Genomic DNA, 18,455 nt, shown 5'->3' on the forward strand with positions numbered 1-18,455 from the left:
AGCATTCTCATCTCATCCCAGCTAGAATGGGTATTATCAAAAAGAGAAAAATTATTCCAATACTTGTGTCAAGTTGTGGAGAAAGAGGAACTCATACACTGCTGCTCAGGCTGTAATTTAGTGCAGTCCCTACACGGAACGTTATGGAGATTTGTCAAGAGAACTACCCAAGATCCAGCCATCCATTACTATGCAATGCAAGGAAATGAAACCATTGTATCAGAATTTATGGTAGCACTACTCACAACAGCTAAGACACAGAATCAGCCGAAGTAGTCACAAACAGATGAATGATAAAGTGTAGTACCTACACGCCATACAAGATTATTGAGCCCCTTAAAAGAATGAAACTGTCACCTGAAGCAGCAGTGTGGGTGGAATGGGAAGCCAGTATGTTAAGTGAAAAAAAAAAAAGCATGGAAAGACAAACATCACATGTTTTCTTTCATTCCTTTGTGGGAACTAAAAAAGTTGGTCTCACAGAGAGCGGACTGAGACAGTGGTTCCTAGCGAGTGGGAAGGGCCGAGAGAGATGTCAGGTAACAGAGCCAAACCACGTACACGGGAAAAATCATTACCTGTGTTTTATAATGGCACAATAACTACTGTCTATAATTGGGTTATTTCAAAATAAGTAGGGCAAGGTTTCTAATACACAGAATGATACATGTTGAAGATGCATAAATGCCAACTCAATTTGATTATGTATTTCATACTAAGATTTGTTTTCAGTATATCAGATTAAATAAAACATTACTCTGAAGAAGGAAAGACTTCTTTGTACAGTACTCAAACCCAGAAAACTGAGATATAGATTTGTCAAATGCCAAAAGAAACAAAAAGCCACCACTTTCAGATGTCACATCAATTTTGTAATACAAAAAGAAAACAAAAATCCTAGCCCTGAGATCAAAAGCATTGATAGGCTTCCTCAAGTAGAATATCACTGAACGTTACATTATTTAAAATATAGCTACAGGTATTAGATTGGTAAGCATACAGCAGAGGTGAGGCAAAACACGTTTCTTACTTGAATATGGTCATTTTTAAGTAGAGTTTTCAGTTTTTTCAACTCAGGATCATTTGAATTTTCATTTTTTCCAAAATGGAAAAATATAAGCCAGCGATGATGTGCCAAACGATCCTTCAAAGTAAGAAAAAGAAATATCAAAGATGAGGAATTCTAAAGAATCTCGTTTTTATTTCTTCGAAATTAGTTTTGGTACCCTGCCCATTTATTCAAAATACCACGAACCACAGAGCCAGGCACACTGCTGTCGCGCAGTTTCCTGATGAAAGGGAGCAGCAAGGGTGGGAGTCCCTGCGCTAGCAGGGCATGGCGGAGACTGCGCCGAAAAGCGCGCTCCAAACACGGGACGGCTGAAAACTGCGGGCAAGTGCGGGCAGTCGGCTTGCTCGGGCTTAATAGGTAGGATTTGGCAGGAAAACATGCCCCAGGAACAGTAATTAGAATGAAACAGTTCATCCTCTCATCAACTGAATTCCTTCGAGGCAGTTCCTCTACTGCAGTGCTGCTTAGCTCTCAGTGGACAACAGTGTTCTTTTGGCAAGAAAATCAAGTTCCAAATCAGACCCAAAACCACTTTGTGATCCAAATCTTGCCTTTCCGACTCTCAGACTGCGCAGGCTTCCCAGAACTGCAGGCTCTACTTTGAATCACCAACACCAGAATTCCAGCACTTAGAAGTTGACTTAGAACTGACTAATGTTATGTCTGCGAAATGCTACCTTCAACTCAATAGCAATGAATAAAACAAAGGCTGAGTTTAAACTACTAAGAATTTAAAATGCTATCCACATTTACTACTGTTCATTATTGATAAAAATTACCTCTAGTGTTTTTGATGAAAGTAGTTCAAAATCTGGAAGTTTGTTCATTATTTCCAAATATATTTCTTTAGCATCCAATGACTTCAGAAACTAGAAGAAGAGAATCTATTGTAATCTTTTGGATAAACATTCATTTCTTACATTCCTTTACTTTTCACACAGGAACAATTACAAAACCAATTGCTGTTTTTCCAAGATTCAGTATATCATAAGTTGGTAAGTATTAAACATAGTCATAGCTTTTTTTTAAAAGGGTGATATAAAAGAAATTCCATCATTAGGTGTTTTATTAACTGGAATTTTGTGTTAATCCTACAGTAATTTAGTGACTTTTATCTAAGTCAGCAGGAAAAGTCATTATATTCAATTTAATCTAACCACCTTTGACAGAATTCCAATGTTTTGTTTTAGAATTTTTAATAATAGAATATTTGATGATCTAAGATACCTTCTGCCTCATCCATAATAGTGATGAAGAACTTGTAATGGCAAAATTGGAATGGTAACAACTGTTTATTAAGGTGTTCAGAAATGTAACTTTCTCAAACCCAACCATAAAAATCTTATTTTAAACATGCTGTAAAGCCACATCTGTTACTTAAAACACAACTGAAACATGCACACCATGCTTCTAGTAAATCTCCTGAATTTTTATTTTATTGGCAATTAAGAAATCTTATTCATTTGTTTATAGAACCCTTCCTTCTGGCCTAATTCTCCATGAAGCAGCTATTACAATGAAGTGTACAGTAATGGCTACATCAAGAAAATAAATGAGGATAGTTTATCCTTATGGATCATCAACGTTTAACAATTCTGTTACTTGAGGATTTGAAACTGCATTTAAAACACGAAGGGGCTAGCACCATCAAATCCACACCTTAAAGGAACTAGATACGAGAAGAAAATAGGGACAAATGAGTATGCGGGAAGAATTCAAAGTTCATTTTTTAGATTTTTAAAAACTTGCTTTTAAGTTCATTAAAATGTGTAACATACGCTTAAGGATCTATATAAGATAATCTGCTACCAAAATGCAGAAAAAACCCCAGAAATCTCTCATCTTTTCAATTTCACAGCTTATAGTTCTATATTTTATAATTATGAATATTTGAAAAATGTTTATATGTGTAAGTACATACTAAATCTCATTATACAGGATGTCTGTCTTAAGAGTAGTGCTCACTAGTTTCACCTATGAGGATATTGTCTTATTTGCCTGAATTTCAACTTCCAGATGTACTCAGCACAGCACCTCAGCTTTAATATGTGAGTGTTTTCAGGAGGAACGAGGAGTGCTTAATTCACCTCTTCCTTTTAATATGTTCCCAACATCACTTGTAATCATAATCTGTACAGTGTAGAAAATCCTCAGTGTAAACTAGCACATTTCTGGAGGGCAACCTGGCTTTAAAGAAGTACAAAAGATGAACATACAGATACTGTTAAGTACTAAAAGGATAATGTATACCTTAAAAACAATATAAATATGGTGTATGTATTGACAAGGAAGAATTTTACTAACTCTATGATCTCATTTGTCGCTACCTACTTACTGCATCTGTACACCTACTGCATATGTGTATTGTATAGTACACACAGAGCATGTTTATATACACATAGTAGGTACCATAAAGACACACCCAAGAGCTCTTGTAGGAATCTGGCAGATATGAGTGTATAAATCCCACCTAAAAGTTCAATGCAGGAAAGAAAGTGAAGAGGCCTGGCAGCAGTGGAGGTGACTTCTAAAACATTTTGGAGACAGAACCATAGATTTTCCTGATGAACTGGTTGTAGGGTTTAAGACAGGAATCAAGGACATGTCCAGGACATCTGGCCTGAACAGCAAAGGACGGCAATGGGAGACTGAGTGAAGCAGATGTTCAGGCATTCCAGGAGCATGTTTACAGGCATCTGAATGTGAGAGGCTGACAAGTATCACAGAAGAGATGTTGAAGAGGGAGCAGTGTTGCCTGTGCACGTGTACATGCAACATTCCTGGAGTGGAGGAGAAATTTAGGAGGCAGGGACAAACTGAAGAGCTGCGACACAAGGTCACGACTGGGCACACCTGTAAGAAAAGACCTGGAAGAGTGTGTACTAAGGTTTGGTGTGGCTGCCTTTAAACTAAAGCTTTGTCTTTATCAGAGTCCGCTGTATTCTTCTGGGATCCATAGGATTTCCCCAATATCCCATTATTTACCTCAGCTCTATGAGGACTAACTTGAGTCTCATAAACTTAGTAAGATGAATTGTATTGGATTTCCAAACTAAATTTACACTGGCATCCCACAGCCTGTTTTAAAACTTGCAGATTCCTGGGCCCCAGCTGAAACCATGAATGATCTGTATTTTAATAACTATAGGAAATCAATTACATGGAAACTATAAAACAAATGTTCTTTCACTAATCCTAAGAATGTATTCCATACTTCTGTGGCTTAAGAGTCGTGGTTTAAAAATAATCCTTGTGACAGACTTAGTGAAAAATTACTTCTTCTAAATAGGGAAATTTTCCAGTCAAGTGATATAAACCGATTCCTCGCTCTGCTCACCACTTACAAAATGATGTATTTCTTCTGAACGCGTATGTGCACATGTCTGTGTAAAGGAATTTGCTTACCAAAATGCTGCCCTTTTCTTTGTTATTTAACGTGGCTCCAGGAGGAAAGTAAGCTGTAGTACTTGTTGTAATGTCCAGACTCCTACAAAGGTTGTCCTGTGCCGCACAGTCCATCCACCCCACGTTAACAAGACCATCCTAAAGTAGAAAGAAAAAAACGTACTATGCTGTAAACAGAAGAAAACAGGATTTTGCTTTACCTAGCCCCCAACCCCATTTTTCCATTGTAAAATTGTACTTTCTTATTAGTATTCAGTAACTTGAGGTAATAAAATGCAATTTTTCCTTTGATATTAAACATATTCTTATAATTTGTATAATTTTTTGGTTGATTAAAAAATTGTATTTTTAATCTTTTATTTATTTGGTACAGGGTCTTGCTATGCAGCTTGGACTCATAGTGATCCTTCTACTTCAGCCTCCCCAGTACTGGAATTACACGCATGGGCTACCACACCCAGTTTCTGTGGCCAGCACAGCATGTGGTACTGGGGATCAAACCCTAGGCCCTTGCACTTGCTAGGTAGGGACTTAAGACTGCTGGGTTATTTCCCCAGTCCTTTTGTTGATTTCTGAGATAGTGTCTTGCTATAAAATTCAGGCTGGCCTTGAACTCATTTATGTAGCCCAGGCTGAACTCAAACTCACAGCTATCCTCCTGCCTCAGCTTCTCATGTACTGGCATTTACAGGTGTGTGACACCACAATTAGTCTTTTAAAGAATTTGTACAGATTAAAAAAAAAAAACATTTATGCATTTTTACAGGAAGTATGCTGTTTAATAATCAAGCTAAAATCAAACCTGTGCGAGATGTTTGTATCATGTTTTTTCAGATATTCCGTGTCCACTACAATTAAGTTAGTACCTTCCTGGTTTTTACTTATTGGTGGTTAAGCTCTCAATGAGCTCCAAAATCCTATATTGAAAGTACTATTCCTCAGAACCTCAAGTTACTGCCAAACTGTTCTGGACAAAGCAACTTGGTAAACAAACACAGGACGAAGACACATTTAATCAGGATTCTAAATATAATGGAAAGAAGAGGGACATAAGCAATAATGGAAATAGCAGGTAAGAAGCTTCCACGAGTTTGAAAGACACTTAACATATAGATTCTGAAGTCCAGTAAGTGTCAAGGTAGAAGAAATAATTCCACACCTAGGCAAATCGTAACATAATTTCTGAAAATCAAAGTATCTTAAAAGCAGTAAGGATCCAACCTGACCTGGGTGGTGTTATATGGGAACATACACATTCTAAAATTAAGATTTACTTTACAAGAATCGAAGTGTTAAAAAGGGGCTGGGGATTTAGCTCAGCAGTATACTGCCTGCCAAGCAAGCTGGAATCCTGGGTTCAGTCTTCGGGACCAAAAAAAAAAAAAAAAAGTTAAAAATTTACAAAGTAAAAAAGTTACAGAAAACTAAGGTTAAACTTATTGAAGAAAGATTTGTATAGATGCACTGCAGCCTAATCATGAAGACTTCTAGTCACCATCGCGACATCACGTCCTAGCTCTTCCAGAGTGACTTCAGTCCTGTAGCTCCGGTCACACTAAGTGCACTACAGGCATGCTCCTCCCCGCCTTCCGCATCACTCTGCGGTAGTTCTAGGTTTACATACAGACAGCACTGCATGCCACGAGTCTGCTCCTTCAGCACAGTAGCGCTGTAGAGCGTTGTGGCTCAGGAGCTGCCTCCACCTCCCAGGCGAGGCCTGCGCGAGTGGATGGGTTCATGCCCGCATACTGAGGAAACTAAGGATGCTCACGACTACACATGTAAGAGAGTAACAACTGCAAGGAGAAACAGACGAACCTATGTTTATAGCGCAGGGATTTAATATGCCCACCTCAGAAATTATAGATCAAGCAGCACAAAAATAATGCAGACATGAACATGATTAACAAATCTGATCTAACATAAAAACGACACCTGACATACACAGCCCTTTCTAAGCTCACGTATTCGTTCTAGCATTCACAACTCACTCTGGAGCCACACAGGGAGCTTCAGTAAGGTGAAAGAACCAACCTACAACGGAGCACATTCTCCAACCGTAACATGAAATAAACCAAATAAACTAGCAGCTAAGTTTCAAAATGGTAAAAACACTAACATGTAACTAGAAGAATTCACAACAAATGATTTGCAGGACCTTGAAGTGAGTGAGAATGACAACACCACGTGGCAAGAGTGAACACAGCTATTTAGAGAGAAACATAGTTAGGACATATTTATCAGAAAATAAGAAAGTTTAGAAATGTATGTGTTCAAGAAATTAAAAATACTTGGAATCAATTTATAAATGTGCTGCTTCAGATTTTACAAAATAAAGGTTGCTTACCAGCATGCCGCTGAGCCTGAGCCGTGTCTGTGGAGCCAGACAATCTGAGGGGGGAAAACGTTATGAGACTAAGCTTGCACGTGCACGCCTGTCTCCTAAAGAACCATGCTGATTCTGAGGCAATAACGGAGATCTACTGTCAAATACTGACACCCTTCGTAGAAGCTGGATACGGAGGCCAGTCTCCCTTCACGCACACACATGCACGTTCATTCTCTCCTTTGATTTCTCAGGATTTCTTGCTACAGCGTGTGTCTACTTGGGGTCTTTTTCTTATATTTCTATTAACAATCTCTTTTATCCAAGAGACCTCATGATTTGAGAAAAATAAAATGTAACAGATCTATCTGATAAGCATATGTAAGTAAAGGATCCTTAAAAATACCACCTGAAAAGAGGTTCCGCACTACTTCCATAATGGTTCTGTAAATATGTTAGGGTACAATGAGGTCAGATTTGAGAAAATGGAATGGCAGCATCACGGGAGCCTACGGACAATGGTAATGCAGTTTATCTAGGGGAAAAGTAATACAATGTTATAAACGTTAAAATTTTGTTCATGTTGTGGATGGACAGAAATCTAAAGTAGGCTAAAAAGACACAAAATCTCTTGATGAAATTTATGCTCAAAAGCAAACCTTTCTCTTCTTTTCTTTTTTGTATTTTAGGAAAAGATCTACAGCGTGTTCAGGGTCTAGATTGGACTCGGAGTGATCCACCTGTTTACAGCCTCCCAAGAGCTGGGATTACAGGTGCGTCCCCAGCACTGCAGGCCCGGGGACTGAACCCCTGACCCCTGCACCTGCTTGCAGGTGCTTTAATCAAAAGAAAAACCTTTCTAACACTGACCTTCCTACCACAGGGTGGGGAGAGTGGTCAGTTTTAGTTACAATATACTGCTAACAAAGCAGCAGGGAGTGTGAGAGGTAAAGCGTGGAAAAAGACCCACATGAGGATTTAACATATGAAAACGTAATACTAAATTAGGAGATTGAGTAAAACTGGGACCAATTTTTCACCAATCTAATGCAATATGATTTTCATTTTTTAATTTGGTTTGTGAGGTACTGAATTTTCAACATAATTTATGAAGAAGGTCCTAGAAATGAAAATGTCATCTTCATATAGGTACTTTTATAAGACAAACATATACATATTTTATATATATAGAGAAGCAAAGTCCATCTTATTATGGACTCTGGGAGGGATTATACCCATTAACAACTATTATTGCAAACTGCCAAAATACACCTGTGGCTACCAACAGTACAATTAGTACCTTTGCAAGCTGAAGAATTCACTCCCAAAATGTACAAAGGATCCATTAACAAATTAACTGATAACCTTTTGTGTCTAAAATAATAAAGGTAAATACTTATTAAGTAAAAGAATTGCAATCTTGGGATTAAGTTGTAGTTTCAAATCATCAAGTGAGTACTGAAAAGTTAATTTTCAGTAACATACTTAAGACTTTTAACACTTGAAATTTCAGTATCATGGTCTTCATTCTAATAAAATAACAAATAAAATTACCTCCTCCTTTAGAGCAGAAAGTGATCAGCCAGCCAATACCAGCAGCAAAAGCAGTTTGTATGGAGTTAACAAAATTCCCTTAAAAGAAAATAAAGCAAATTTCTGATCACCTGTTATTTAATAATGAAGTTTTCCAAATGACTTTTTTCCCAGTCCCACCCTTTTCCAATTCACTTTGAATATTACAATCAGTTACTTTTCTAAAACTCTTCTTGAGTATGTCAAAATTTCTGCAAGTTTTTCATTGCATGAAATCTATGTTCAGTACGTCCTTTAGAAGAAAACTGCAACTGGCGCGGAGGGCCCTTGTGAGCCTGCAGCCACCCTTCTCTCACTCAAGGCTTCCTGTCCATTTCCATAAAAGATGGTGTTTGGCTTCCTTCAAGGAGTATTTTTCAACTTCTCCTTTTTCCAACAGATTGTTTCACATAATTTATGCTTTTCTACGCTATCTCTATTATAACAGTACTGTACTGTAGTGATTTGCTAGTTCTTCCTCATTCACGTAATGAAGTTACTGATGGCAGGACCGCTGCCCTAGTATGTAACAGTTTCTGACACACAACTTGGTACTTAATAAAAGAGACATCCCTTTAGACAGAAACACAATCATTCCATTTCATGGAGCATAAACAACCAGCCTGAAGTCACTTGATATATTAAAAGCCTAAGTTTGTTTATTTATTTTTAGCGGTACAGGGATTGAACTCAGGACCTTGCACTTGCCAGGCAAGCACTTACTCCACTGAGCTATCTTCCCAGCCCTAAAAGCCTAAGTTTAAAGATGATTCTGAACTTTAAAACTTAACTGGCTAGCAAGAATTTACTTTGTATAAAAACACAATAGGGAAAAAAAGAGTCAAGGTGTATTATGGACAGGTAGAAATTCCCTATGATATGATCACTATATATTTATATATATATCAAAAGCACAAACAAAAGCCCAACACTTAGATTATTAAGTAGCAGCATTTTGAAAGATGCCTTTTAATCTAGTCCCATCTCACCCACTTCCCACATCCTAAATGTAGTTTCTACGTAGAACTAGTTTGTCATATACCTACTACCAGCAGAGAAGCAGAGCAATGACACAGTTCCCTTTTAAGAAGCATGGGAAAATTACTTACAACTGTCAGTATTATGATCTCATGGTTATGCTGCCATCATAAAACTCAAAATACCAAAAACGTATCCTTGAAAATAAAACAAATTAAGAAAACAAAGTCACCTGTTGACAGTTCTGTCACTGAGCTTCTCACATGCTGCATGGCAAAATTCACTAAACTCGCCTTTGATCTGTCTCCGTGGTATTTCACTGCAGCCTATTTTTATAAAAAGGAACACTGTTTACATTTTCAAGACTCACTAAAATGGCAAATACTCTGATTTTCCATTATTTTGAATAATTCAGTAAAATTCTATCCATCAGAAGTATATTTCCAAATGATAACTCTGAGAATCTTGATTTGATAAAATCTATCTTCTGTAGAATACAGTTTAATTCTACTTATAAAACATTTTTGTTTTAGTTTCATCACTGCCAATTGGGAAAAAGATTAGAACTCTATATTCAAAAAGTATCTACAAAATACTTTGCAAACTGCAAAGCACAGTATGTGTATTGAATAAATTATGCTAATTAGCAAACATTTAATATTAAAATACAACAAAGTCAAAGTCATGAGATATAAAGATTCCCAAAATAATCCAGCTGTTTACTATTCCTGGAGGGTACCTAACATAAAACTTGAACTCTACAAATTCTTATGCAGAATTGTTGCTAGTATTCATTTGTTACAAAGTTCCAACCTGAAAAATGCTACTGTTGCCCCTTACCATTCCAGACCTGAAGATGAAGAGGCTTGGGTAACTGCTGACTCCTTTCATTCGGCAAAGCATTCGGTCATCACCACAGTTTACAGCTCCAATTCGAAGTAACCCATCCACTTCTTTAGCAAATTCTCTCCACTATGAGACAGAGAAAGGGCAAAAACTTCTCTGCTAAGATCACTGTCCTTTACATGAACATACTTCAAGTTAGAATTTTTATTGAATAAAATCATCCATAGGTAAAAAGCCCCCAATATATTAAAAACTATGCACAAATAACAGATCAATCAGAAATAAAACTTCAATAATCCAAATGTAGAGAATACGTACAGTGGGGGCTAAATCATGACAGTGTGAACATCCTGGGGAGTAAAAGTTTACAAACCACAGTTCTCCAGAATTAACAGCAGCATCTAAAAGCACATAAACAGAATCACAGATTTGCTGAGGTTAGTGCATGTTTTAGTTTAAAGACTTTTTGTTGAGACCAGAATAGAAAAATTTATTTAGTCATGAATCTTTTACACTGCCTTTATCATTTTCTGTAATTTTTTAATGAAAAGATAACTTTAAATGTCAAATTAGTAACTTAAAAACAAAAACTCTCCTAAGTTCATACTTACAAGAGAAACAACCTTGAATTAAAAAATAAATAGAGGGCTGGTGAGATTGTTCAGTGGACTAAAGTACCTGCTTAGGCAAGCGCAGGGACTGTGGTTCGATCTCTCCCACCACATACAACACCAGCCCTGCCTGTAATCTCAGTGTTGGGGAGGCTGAAAAAGGAGGATCACTACGAGTCTGAGCTGCATAGTGAGACCATGTAACAATCAAATACATTAAAAAATAAATAGAGCTGGGGATATAGCTCAGTGGCACAGGCATGTGCCTAGCAAATGCAAGGTTGTGAGTTCAATTCCCAGTATGTATAAATGATAAAAAGATAGATAAAAGCTATCCAAAAGGGTGGCATGAAGACACAACAGCCAAAATCATGGATGAGTTCACGTGGATGACAGAAATAAAGAGCAACAGTAGAGTGACACTCAGCACTCCCAGGACCTGCAGTGTGGGCCGCGTCGCCTCAGGAGTTCCAAGGAGCCCGCACTGCAGCCCCACAGGAGGCAGATCAGAGCTGCGGAGATTACCTTTAACCTCTGCCCTCAGTGAGGCATTTTCACTGGAAATCCACGCTGACTGAGAAGTATAAAATTATGGCTTTTATCATATGAAACATTAATATATTTGTTAAAATAAAAGATTTGAACACCATATAATGTTAGCCATGGGTGTATTATATATTATTATCTACAAAACAATTTGGTGCAAAATTAAAACAAATTCATTCATTTAAAAAACTTAACATTGTAAGGATGTGCTCTGATATTCAAGAAAAAAGAAAGAGCAAATTTGCTCTGGGTTAAAGGTTTTCAGATACAGAACTTCCATACCAAAATCAGTTATCTAACATGAAACTTCATAAATTATAGGAAAAAGTCAAAGTATGCATATGATGCTCAACAGTACAACTGATTCAGGTTAACTGGGCACACACAGGACTCAATGTGGGTGAACACTGAGTCTCCGGGAGTCAAAGTTCATAAACCACATTTTCCAGAATTAACATCTTAGGCCAGCAACTGGTACTGCTGTGTGGTTAGGTCTTTGTGGAATGAATGCAAACTTTAATAGAAAAAAGGAATTACCTTATACTCAAGATGGCTATTTACATATAAAAAGAGAAAGCGTTGATCAACTGAGGGATTACTGCTCACAGGTCTGACATGAAAAGATGAGGAGAAACAAATCTGAATGGCACGAGCCCGGATCCTGTTTACTGGGACACCGTCTAGTCTTAGTACTTGTTTTCACAGAGTGCTCTAACACCCTTACCCATTTCTGAGTTTTTTCCCCCAGTTCTGATTGCTGAGCAATAAGAACTAGTTTTATTTTATTTTCAATTATTTTAATACTATATTACCACAGCAAGATGAAGTGATCTTGCATAACTCACAGACCCAGAAAAGAATATATTTCAAAATATTCAGCCCTAAATCCCACAACTACAATTAGTATTTGTTAGTATCTGTACAACTATAATTAAGAGCTTCTGTTACACAGAGAAACACAAAAATGCAGAAGTGCTTTGAATTCTTTCTTGAGCCACTTTCCAAAGAATATTGGTATTATGTGACACTATTCATTAAGAACTTGCATATACACATGATGTTCTTTTTTTTGTTTTTACAAATGTTTAATACCTAGAACTTGACTATGACTGATCTGCTACTGGATTATAACACAAAAAGGTTAAGACACATGTAATGGAAAGAATATTTTTAAATCTCTGAAACTAGAATTTATTAATCGTATTCTTCATTTCTGTTCTAAAATTGAACATTTAAAGGTAACTAGTAATGGTTAAAATGAACTGTCAATTTAAACTAATTCTCTAACAACTGGAAAACTGGACAAAATGTAAAAGACCTTTGTTGAAAGCACTAGAGAAGTACGGATGCAGTGAAATTTAGGGGGCGAAGGTGTGGGAAAGGGCAGAAATCAAAGAGCCAACATTTGCCAATCTGAGAAGAGGCAACTGACAAGCTAGAAAATAAGAGATTCCATGTAATTTTCTGGGCTAGAAGGATTAAAGGAGTTCAAGGCACATTTAAGGAAGTGTTCCAGAAACAAAGATGAACTGGAAAGTGATGTGTTCTCCCAAAGTCTCAAAGAGTTTCTGACTCTCTTCACTGTACTGGAATGAAGCTTGAGCCTGCTTGTGACCCTATCCAGAAGAATGCGTAAATCCTTACTGTAAGAAGAGAAATGCATATAAACTTTTACATAATTTTATAATTATTTCTAAAAAATAAGACTAACTCAAGCCAATAGAAATAACTGGCAATAAGACCCATAACCAAGCAGGCTAATGTGGTTTGTACACATATGCACAGCCTGCTTCTACTAATGTGACATCTTCCCTCTGCTTCTCCAACTAAAACTTTAGGATTGTCTTGTCTTAGTCTAGTGCTATAGAAACACAAAGAGTAGAGAGCAGAGGGAATAGTGGCAAATAGGCACTGAACCTATCAATATATATATATATTTTTTGTAGTAGCGGGGACTGAACTCAAGACCTTGCACATGCCAGTCAGGCACTTGTGCCACTGAGCTGTCTCTGTGGCCCTGAACCTATCAATATTAATCAATCATTCTGAATTACCTCTTCTATGTGTTGGCTGTAATTTCCTTAAATCTACCCATGAGAGTTCTGTGTGAAGCATGAGCAGTTGCCAGCCTTTGTTTGCAATGAAACGCCTGGAAAAGGTTGAAACCTCGCTCTCCAGAAGTCAAGTCTCACCTAGGTGAACTCACGGCTTGCTCTGTAGGCTCTGTTCAGTTCCTCTGGTTCTATCTACAGTTCCAACGTGAGGGTATTTTTGACTCTCTTGGTCTATGAGACACATACTAATATATAGATGAATGAGGACAACATTCATTCAAGAAACGCTATGGTTTGTATAATAACATGCCATAAAATTATTATTCCACCAGTTTGTGGTATTAGTTTCGTCTACCAATAATACAAATAAGTCAAAATTTTCTGTTTTTGTAAATAGAACTTGCCCAAGTGTTTCCATTCAAGATTGGTAGCACAGTGATAAAATGACACATACTTTTTAATGCCTGAGCTCAACCATATAAAAATTTAGAAAAAAAGGTAAGCACTGCTTAGAAGAAACAAATGGTATGAAACCAAGCAGTGGCAATGTATCTTCTATCATGACAACACAGAAAAAACAATATACATATTTTTTGCAACTGGTAAGCTATCTTAATTTTCTAAATTAAATGTAATTCTAACAGCAAATAAAACTGGAATTTCATTTAAAATATAACTTACTGGTTTGAAGTACAGAGCAATAAACCTATTTTATCACTGTACCAAGGCTAAAAATTTAAGAATCTAATCCAGTTTTATAATTTTTCTAATATGAAATGGAAAATAAAGGACTGTATTTTTTTTTTTAAAGATTTATTTGTTACAGGGTCTCAGACTCAGTGATCCTCCTGTCTTAAGCCTCTCCAGTATGGGATTATAGGTGTGCGCCAGTGCGCCCAGTTTCAGTGGCTGGCACAGTGTACGGCTGGCCCAGCACGTGGTGCTGAGGATCAAACCTGGGGTCCTTGCACTTGCCAGGCAGGTGCTTAGACCACCAAGCTATCTCCCTGGCCCCAAGAACTGTATTCTTACATCAATTTTCACACAAACCATGGGTCACATTAAGTCTTTTTTCAAAATAACCACACACTTACCCAAAACTCTGGAATAAAAAAGCTCTAAAACTGCAAGTTTTTTTGCAAGTTTGTAGTGTGCTAATTAGACATCCAGACTTGGTCTGAACAGATACGGGGCTATACACTATTCCCTCTTCTTTTACTTGGTGCATAGACTTATGTAATTTCTGCAGAAGTAGTAGTGTTTTTAGTTTGGTATACTGTCTCATAGGCTGCTAGAACAGTTTAATGAAGAGTATATGCCTTTATAAATTCTTCAAAATTTCTAACTTTAGAATATAATTGGATCTAGGAGTAGCAGATAAATTGAACTTGCACTACTTTCAGAAAATCTACATGCTCACAAACTTACCAAATTCTCCTCTTTCCAGTGTTATGATTTCAGGATCATCATCATAAATACCTAATTTAAAAAGTACATCAAATAATTAAAATTGCATACAATGACCTACCACATAAAAAGATCATTCACTCTTAATAAAGAAAACTCATAATAATTCTTAAACCTAAATAATATGCAACAAACTGAGAGAAAAATCAACAGGAAGTAATATTTTTGGTGATACTCGTTTTTGGTGTTTTTTTGAGTCAGGGTCTTGCTATATAGTTCAGGCTAGCTTGGACCTCACTATGTAGCCCAGGCTGGCCTTGAACTCATGGCAATCCTCCTGTCCCAGCCTCCTGGGTGCTGGAGTTACAACAGGCATGCACCACCATGTCCTGCAATAAAAAAAGGAGAATGCTTCAGGAATTTGTGTGCCTTCCCTGTGCCTCTGTACCTCTGCACGGTTCCAATTTTGGTGCATGTGCTGCCAAAGTGAGGGTAGTGATACACTTAGACAGAGATCTAAAGATACCGATTTCCTGAAGTGGCCTGCAAGTTAGCAGGCGGGTGAGCTCCTAATACTCATGTAGTCTTATCTCCACAAAAGCTTTCAATATTAAAGTTATTTAAAAGTAATTATAGACTTACCAGAAGTTGTAAAAATAGCACAGACTCTCGTGAACCTTTACCCAGTGTTCCCTAGCAGTAAATAACATGTTAGCTGTTTATAATACCAATAAATGAAATGTAGCACTTGGGAGGCTGAAAACAGGAGGAGCACTATGAATTTACATAGTGAGACCCTGTAGACCCTTTACTAAATACATAATAAAACTGAGTAAATGGAATGTGTACATTATTTGAACATTTCATGCAGTAATGAGAAATTGTGATTTTAATTAACCTCAATTATAATAACTAAAATTTATAATTGCTAATTATCTACCTCTGTTGTAAGTTTTTGGCAGTTAAAAACATTTTAAAATGATAGATTATTATTTAAAACCCTGTAACCTGAAAATAATCCACTGGATGCAGACCAGAGGTCAGAACACTTTATGTAGAAGCCATTAGTATTTTGGGCTTTGTGGAATGTGTGGTTTTTGTCATAAATACTCCACACTCAGCACAAGAAGCCACAGATGAGTACAACTGTATTCTTATAAATATAAAACTCTCCCTAGAAAGAACTGAGAAATCTTTTACTTGGGCTAGTAGAAAGGGCTTCTTAGCCTGCACATGAGGCCAGTGACTACAGGAACTGCTGGCTATCTGAACATGCCCTGCCTTGATAATCCCATTTACTTTGGCTGTCCAGTGGCTCCTTTATGTGGCCCCTCCCTCCCTCCTGCCTCACTACTTCTTCGTGTCAGCCAGGAGGTGGACAGCATTGCCAATGAAGCAGCCACCATTTAATTTCGAGTTTAGCTTTGCTGGGAAGTCCAAAGTTGACGTTTGAAAGGCTTTAGTATTTAACTTTCTGTTATGCAAGCGTATATATTTTTATTAAGTAGGAATGCTTATTTTAAAAATGTTAAAATTTTAACCAATCTTCATTCATTTCTATACAGTAAATCTCTGTATACCAACTGATTTCCCTTTGAATTCCATTCCCATGACAAATTAAAAGCTAACCAAGGTGACACATTAACTTTTCTTTTACTCAGATAAAAAAACTTCACAAGCAATAAGGCTCCTTACCAAAATCATAGCGATAATAGTTCCAGCTCTCATACTGGCCTCCTTGGTTATCTTCAAGCCCTTTCTCTCCATATTTATCGTACTTTTTGCGTAGATCTTCATCTTTGAGTACCTCATATGCTCTATTTATTTTTAGGAAATCACCATGCGCATTTGGGTTGTTCTGTGAAAACACATTAGGTATAACACATTTCATACACACAATCCAAATCTCTATAAAACCTTTACATGGTCCATAGATAATTTCAGATATGCTGGACACTACAGACACCAAGTGATATGAATTATCTCGGAACGAAATATTTTTAAGGAATTATTAAAAAAAAAAAGTAATAAAAATTCACAATCTCCTCTTCAAAAGGTTGATGAACATGCTCCTATGACTTAAATCACTCCTTAAAAAAATGCAGCTCAGACACTGAAACTCTTGATCTTAAAAATGTTTGTTACTTCTGAAATGGTCAGAATTATAGACTATTTTTAAGCAAATATACTAAAAAAAAGTATGCTCCTCTGCATCAGATAATTAAATGTTAGGGTAATAATTCAAAACTGGTTTAGAAATGTTCCCTTATTGTTTTATAGATTGCTTTACCAAGGATGCTTTCATTTAAACAATTCTTAGATAGAGGTCTACCATTTCCTTATATGGGAACTGAAATTTTAAAATAAAAAACAAAAAATTTTAAATCGAATACAGATCTGAGGGAAAGATAACCAAATGAAGAGTTGCCCCACTGTGCTCCAACTTGTGATCCTCCTGCCGCAGCCTCCAAAGTGCTGGGATTACAGGTGTGTGCCACCGCACTCAGCTGTAACTGAGTTTTAAGGAAATACTATTTTAATTGCTCAGTTTTATATAACTGAAAAAAAATAATTCCACTTAAAAAATTCTTCTTAGAAAAAACTGTAATTTAACCAGGTCTTTTTTAATATTAGAGTAAAATCTCCTTAAGAGGTTTTTTCCCCCACCTTGTAGTCAATTTATTGAAATTCAAAGATAAGAAGGAACTGAAGAAAAAGAAAGGAATAAAAACATATTACACACTAGAAAGTGATTGTCTGATCAGCAGCTGACTTCTCATGAGAAACCATGCAAGACAAAGGAAAGTGACATAATGCTTTCACCATGCTTTTAAATATACCATCAGAGAGAATTTCATATCCAGTGAAAATATCCTACAAGACTGACCACAAATAAAGGTATTTCCAGATCAAAGAAAACAGTGAATTTTTATCTGTTGCTACCAAACCTGCACTACAAAAAATTCTGTAGCAATTCTTCCCCCCAAAATTATATTAAATGGAAACCTTGACCCTCTTACAATTCTAAGGGGAGGACCAAAAATGCTGCAAAAGACAAACATGTCAAAAAATATTTAACAAAAGAAGATACAGAAAGATGATCAACATCACTAATCAACAGAGAAACATAAATTAAAACTGTAACACAGCTACAACTGAGTTTCTTGTTACCCCTCACCAGTACTTTTGTTATTTCTTTAATAAAGCGAATGTCCTCTGGACCTTCCCCAGCAACTTAATCAAGGGTTCCTCTGCTCCCATATATGTTCCCTATCCCCTTAGCTTTCTGACTCCCTCTTCAGTATTCTTCAAAGCCAGCGCTGGCATCTCCACCACTGTCTCAAATCTTCAAGGAAACATCTCAGCATTTCAATGGGACCAATTCCAGGCATTCTTGCCAGAAGGTTAAATTCTGTGCTGTGAAACAAACACTCACACCAAAGAAAGTTTTTCACAGCTCAGAATTTAACCTCCTGGCAAGAATGCCTAGAATTAGTACAAAAGAAAGGGGAATGTGATATGCAGAGAGATAGTGAGGTTAAGCTTAATAGCCTAAGTTGTTTGATAATAACAATAAGCTTGTCTTCTGGATAGTTAACAACCTAAGTTTGCAGACCAAAATTAGAGAAAAAGGAGGG

The 18,455-nt window shown here is 36.8% G+C and overlaps 1 protein-coding gene across 1 annotated transcript in view; it reads right to left on the reverse strand.

The window, feature by feature from the left end:
* Positions 1-18,455, reverse strand: part of Dnajc10 (DnaJ heat shock protein family (Hsp40) member C10) — a 47,521-nt gene that overhangs the window by 25,397 nt on the left and 3,669 nt on the right. Inside the window, exons 3-12 of the mRNA XM_023712340.1 lie at positions 16,513-16,675; positions 14,839-14,889; positions 10,518-10,600; positions 10,194-10,325; positions 9,586-9,679; positions 8,358-8,435; positions 6,825-6,868; positions 4,478-4,615; positions 1,852-1,941; positions 1,031-1,144 (exon numbers count right to left, since the gene is read on the reverse strand). Of these exons, the coding sequence (XP_023568108.1) occupies positions 1,031-1,144; positions 1,852-1,941; positions 4,478-4,615; positions 6,825-6,868; positions 8,358-8,435; positions 9,586-9,679; positions 10,194-10,325; positions 10,518-10,600; positions 14,839-14,889; positions 16,513-16,675 (987 nt within the window). The remainder of the gene's footprint in view (positions 1-1,030; positions 1,145-1,851; positions 1,942-4,477; positions 4,616-6,824; positions 6,869-8,357; positions 8,436-9,585; positions 9,680-10,193; positions 10,326-10,517; positions 10,601-14,838; positions 14,890-16,512; positions 16,676-18,455) is intronic.

Source organism: Octodon degus, unplaced genomic scaffold, assembly GCF_000260255.1.
Source record: "Octodon degus isolate 3935 unplaced genomic scaffold, OctDeg1.0 scaffold00025, whole genome shotgun sequence".
NCBI lineage: Eukaryota > Metazoa > Chordata > Mammalia > Rodentia > Octodontidae > Octodon > Octodon degus.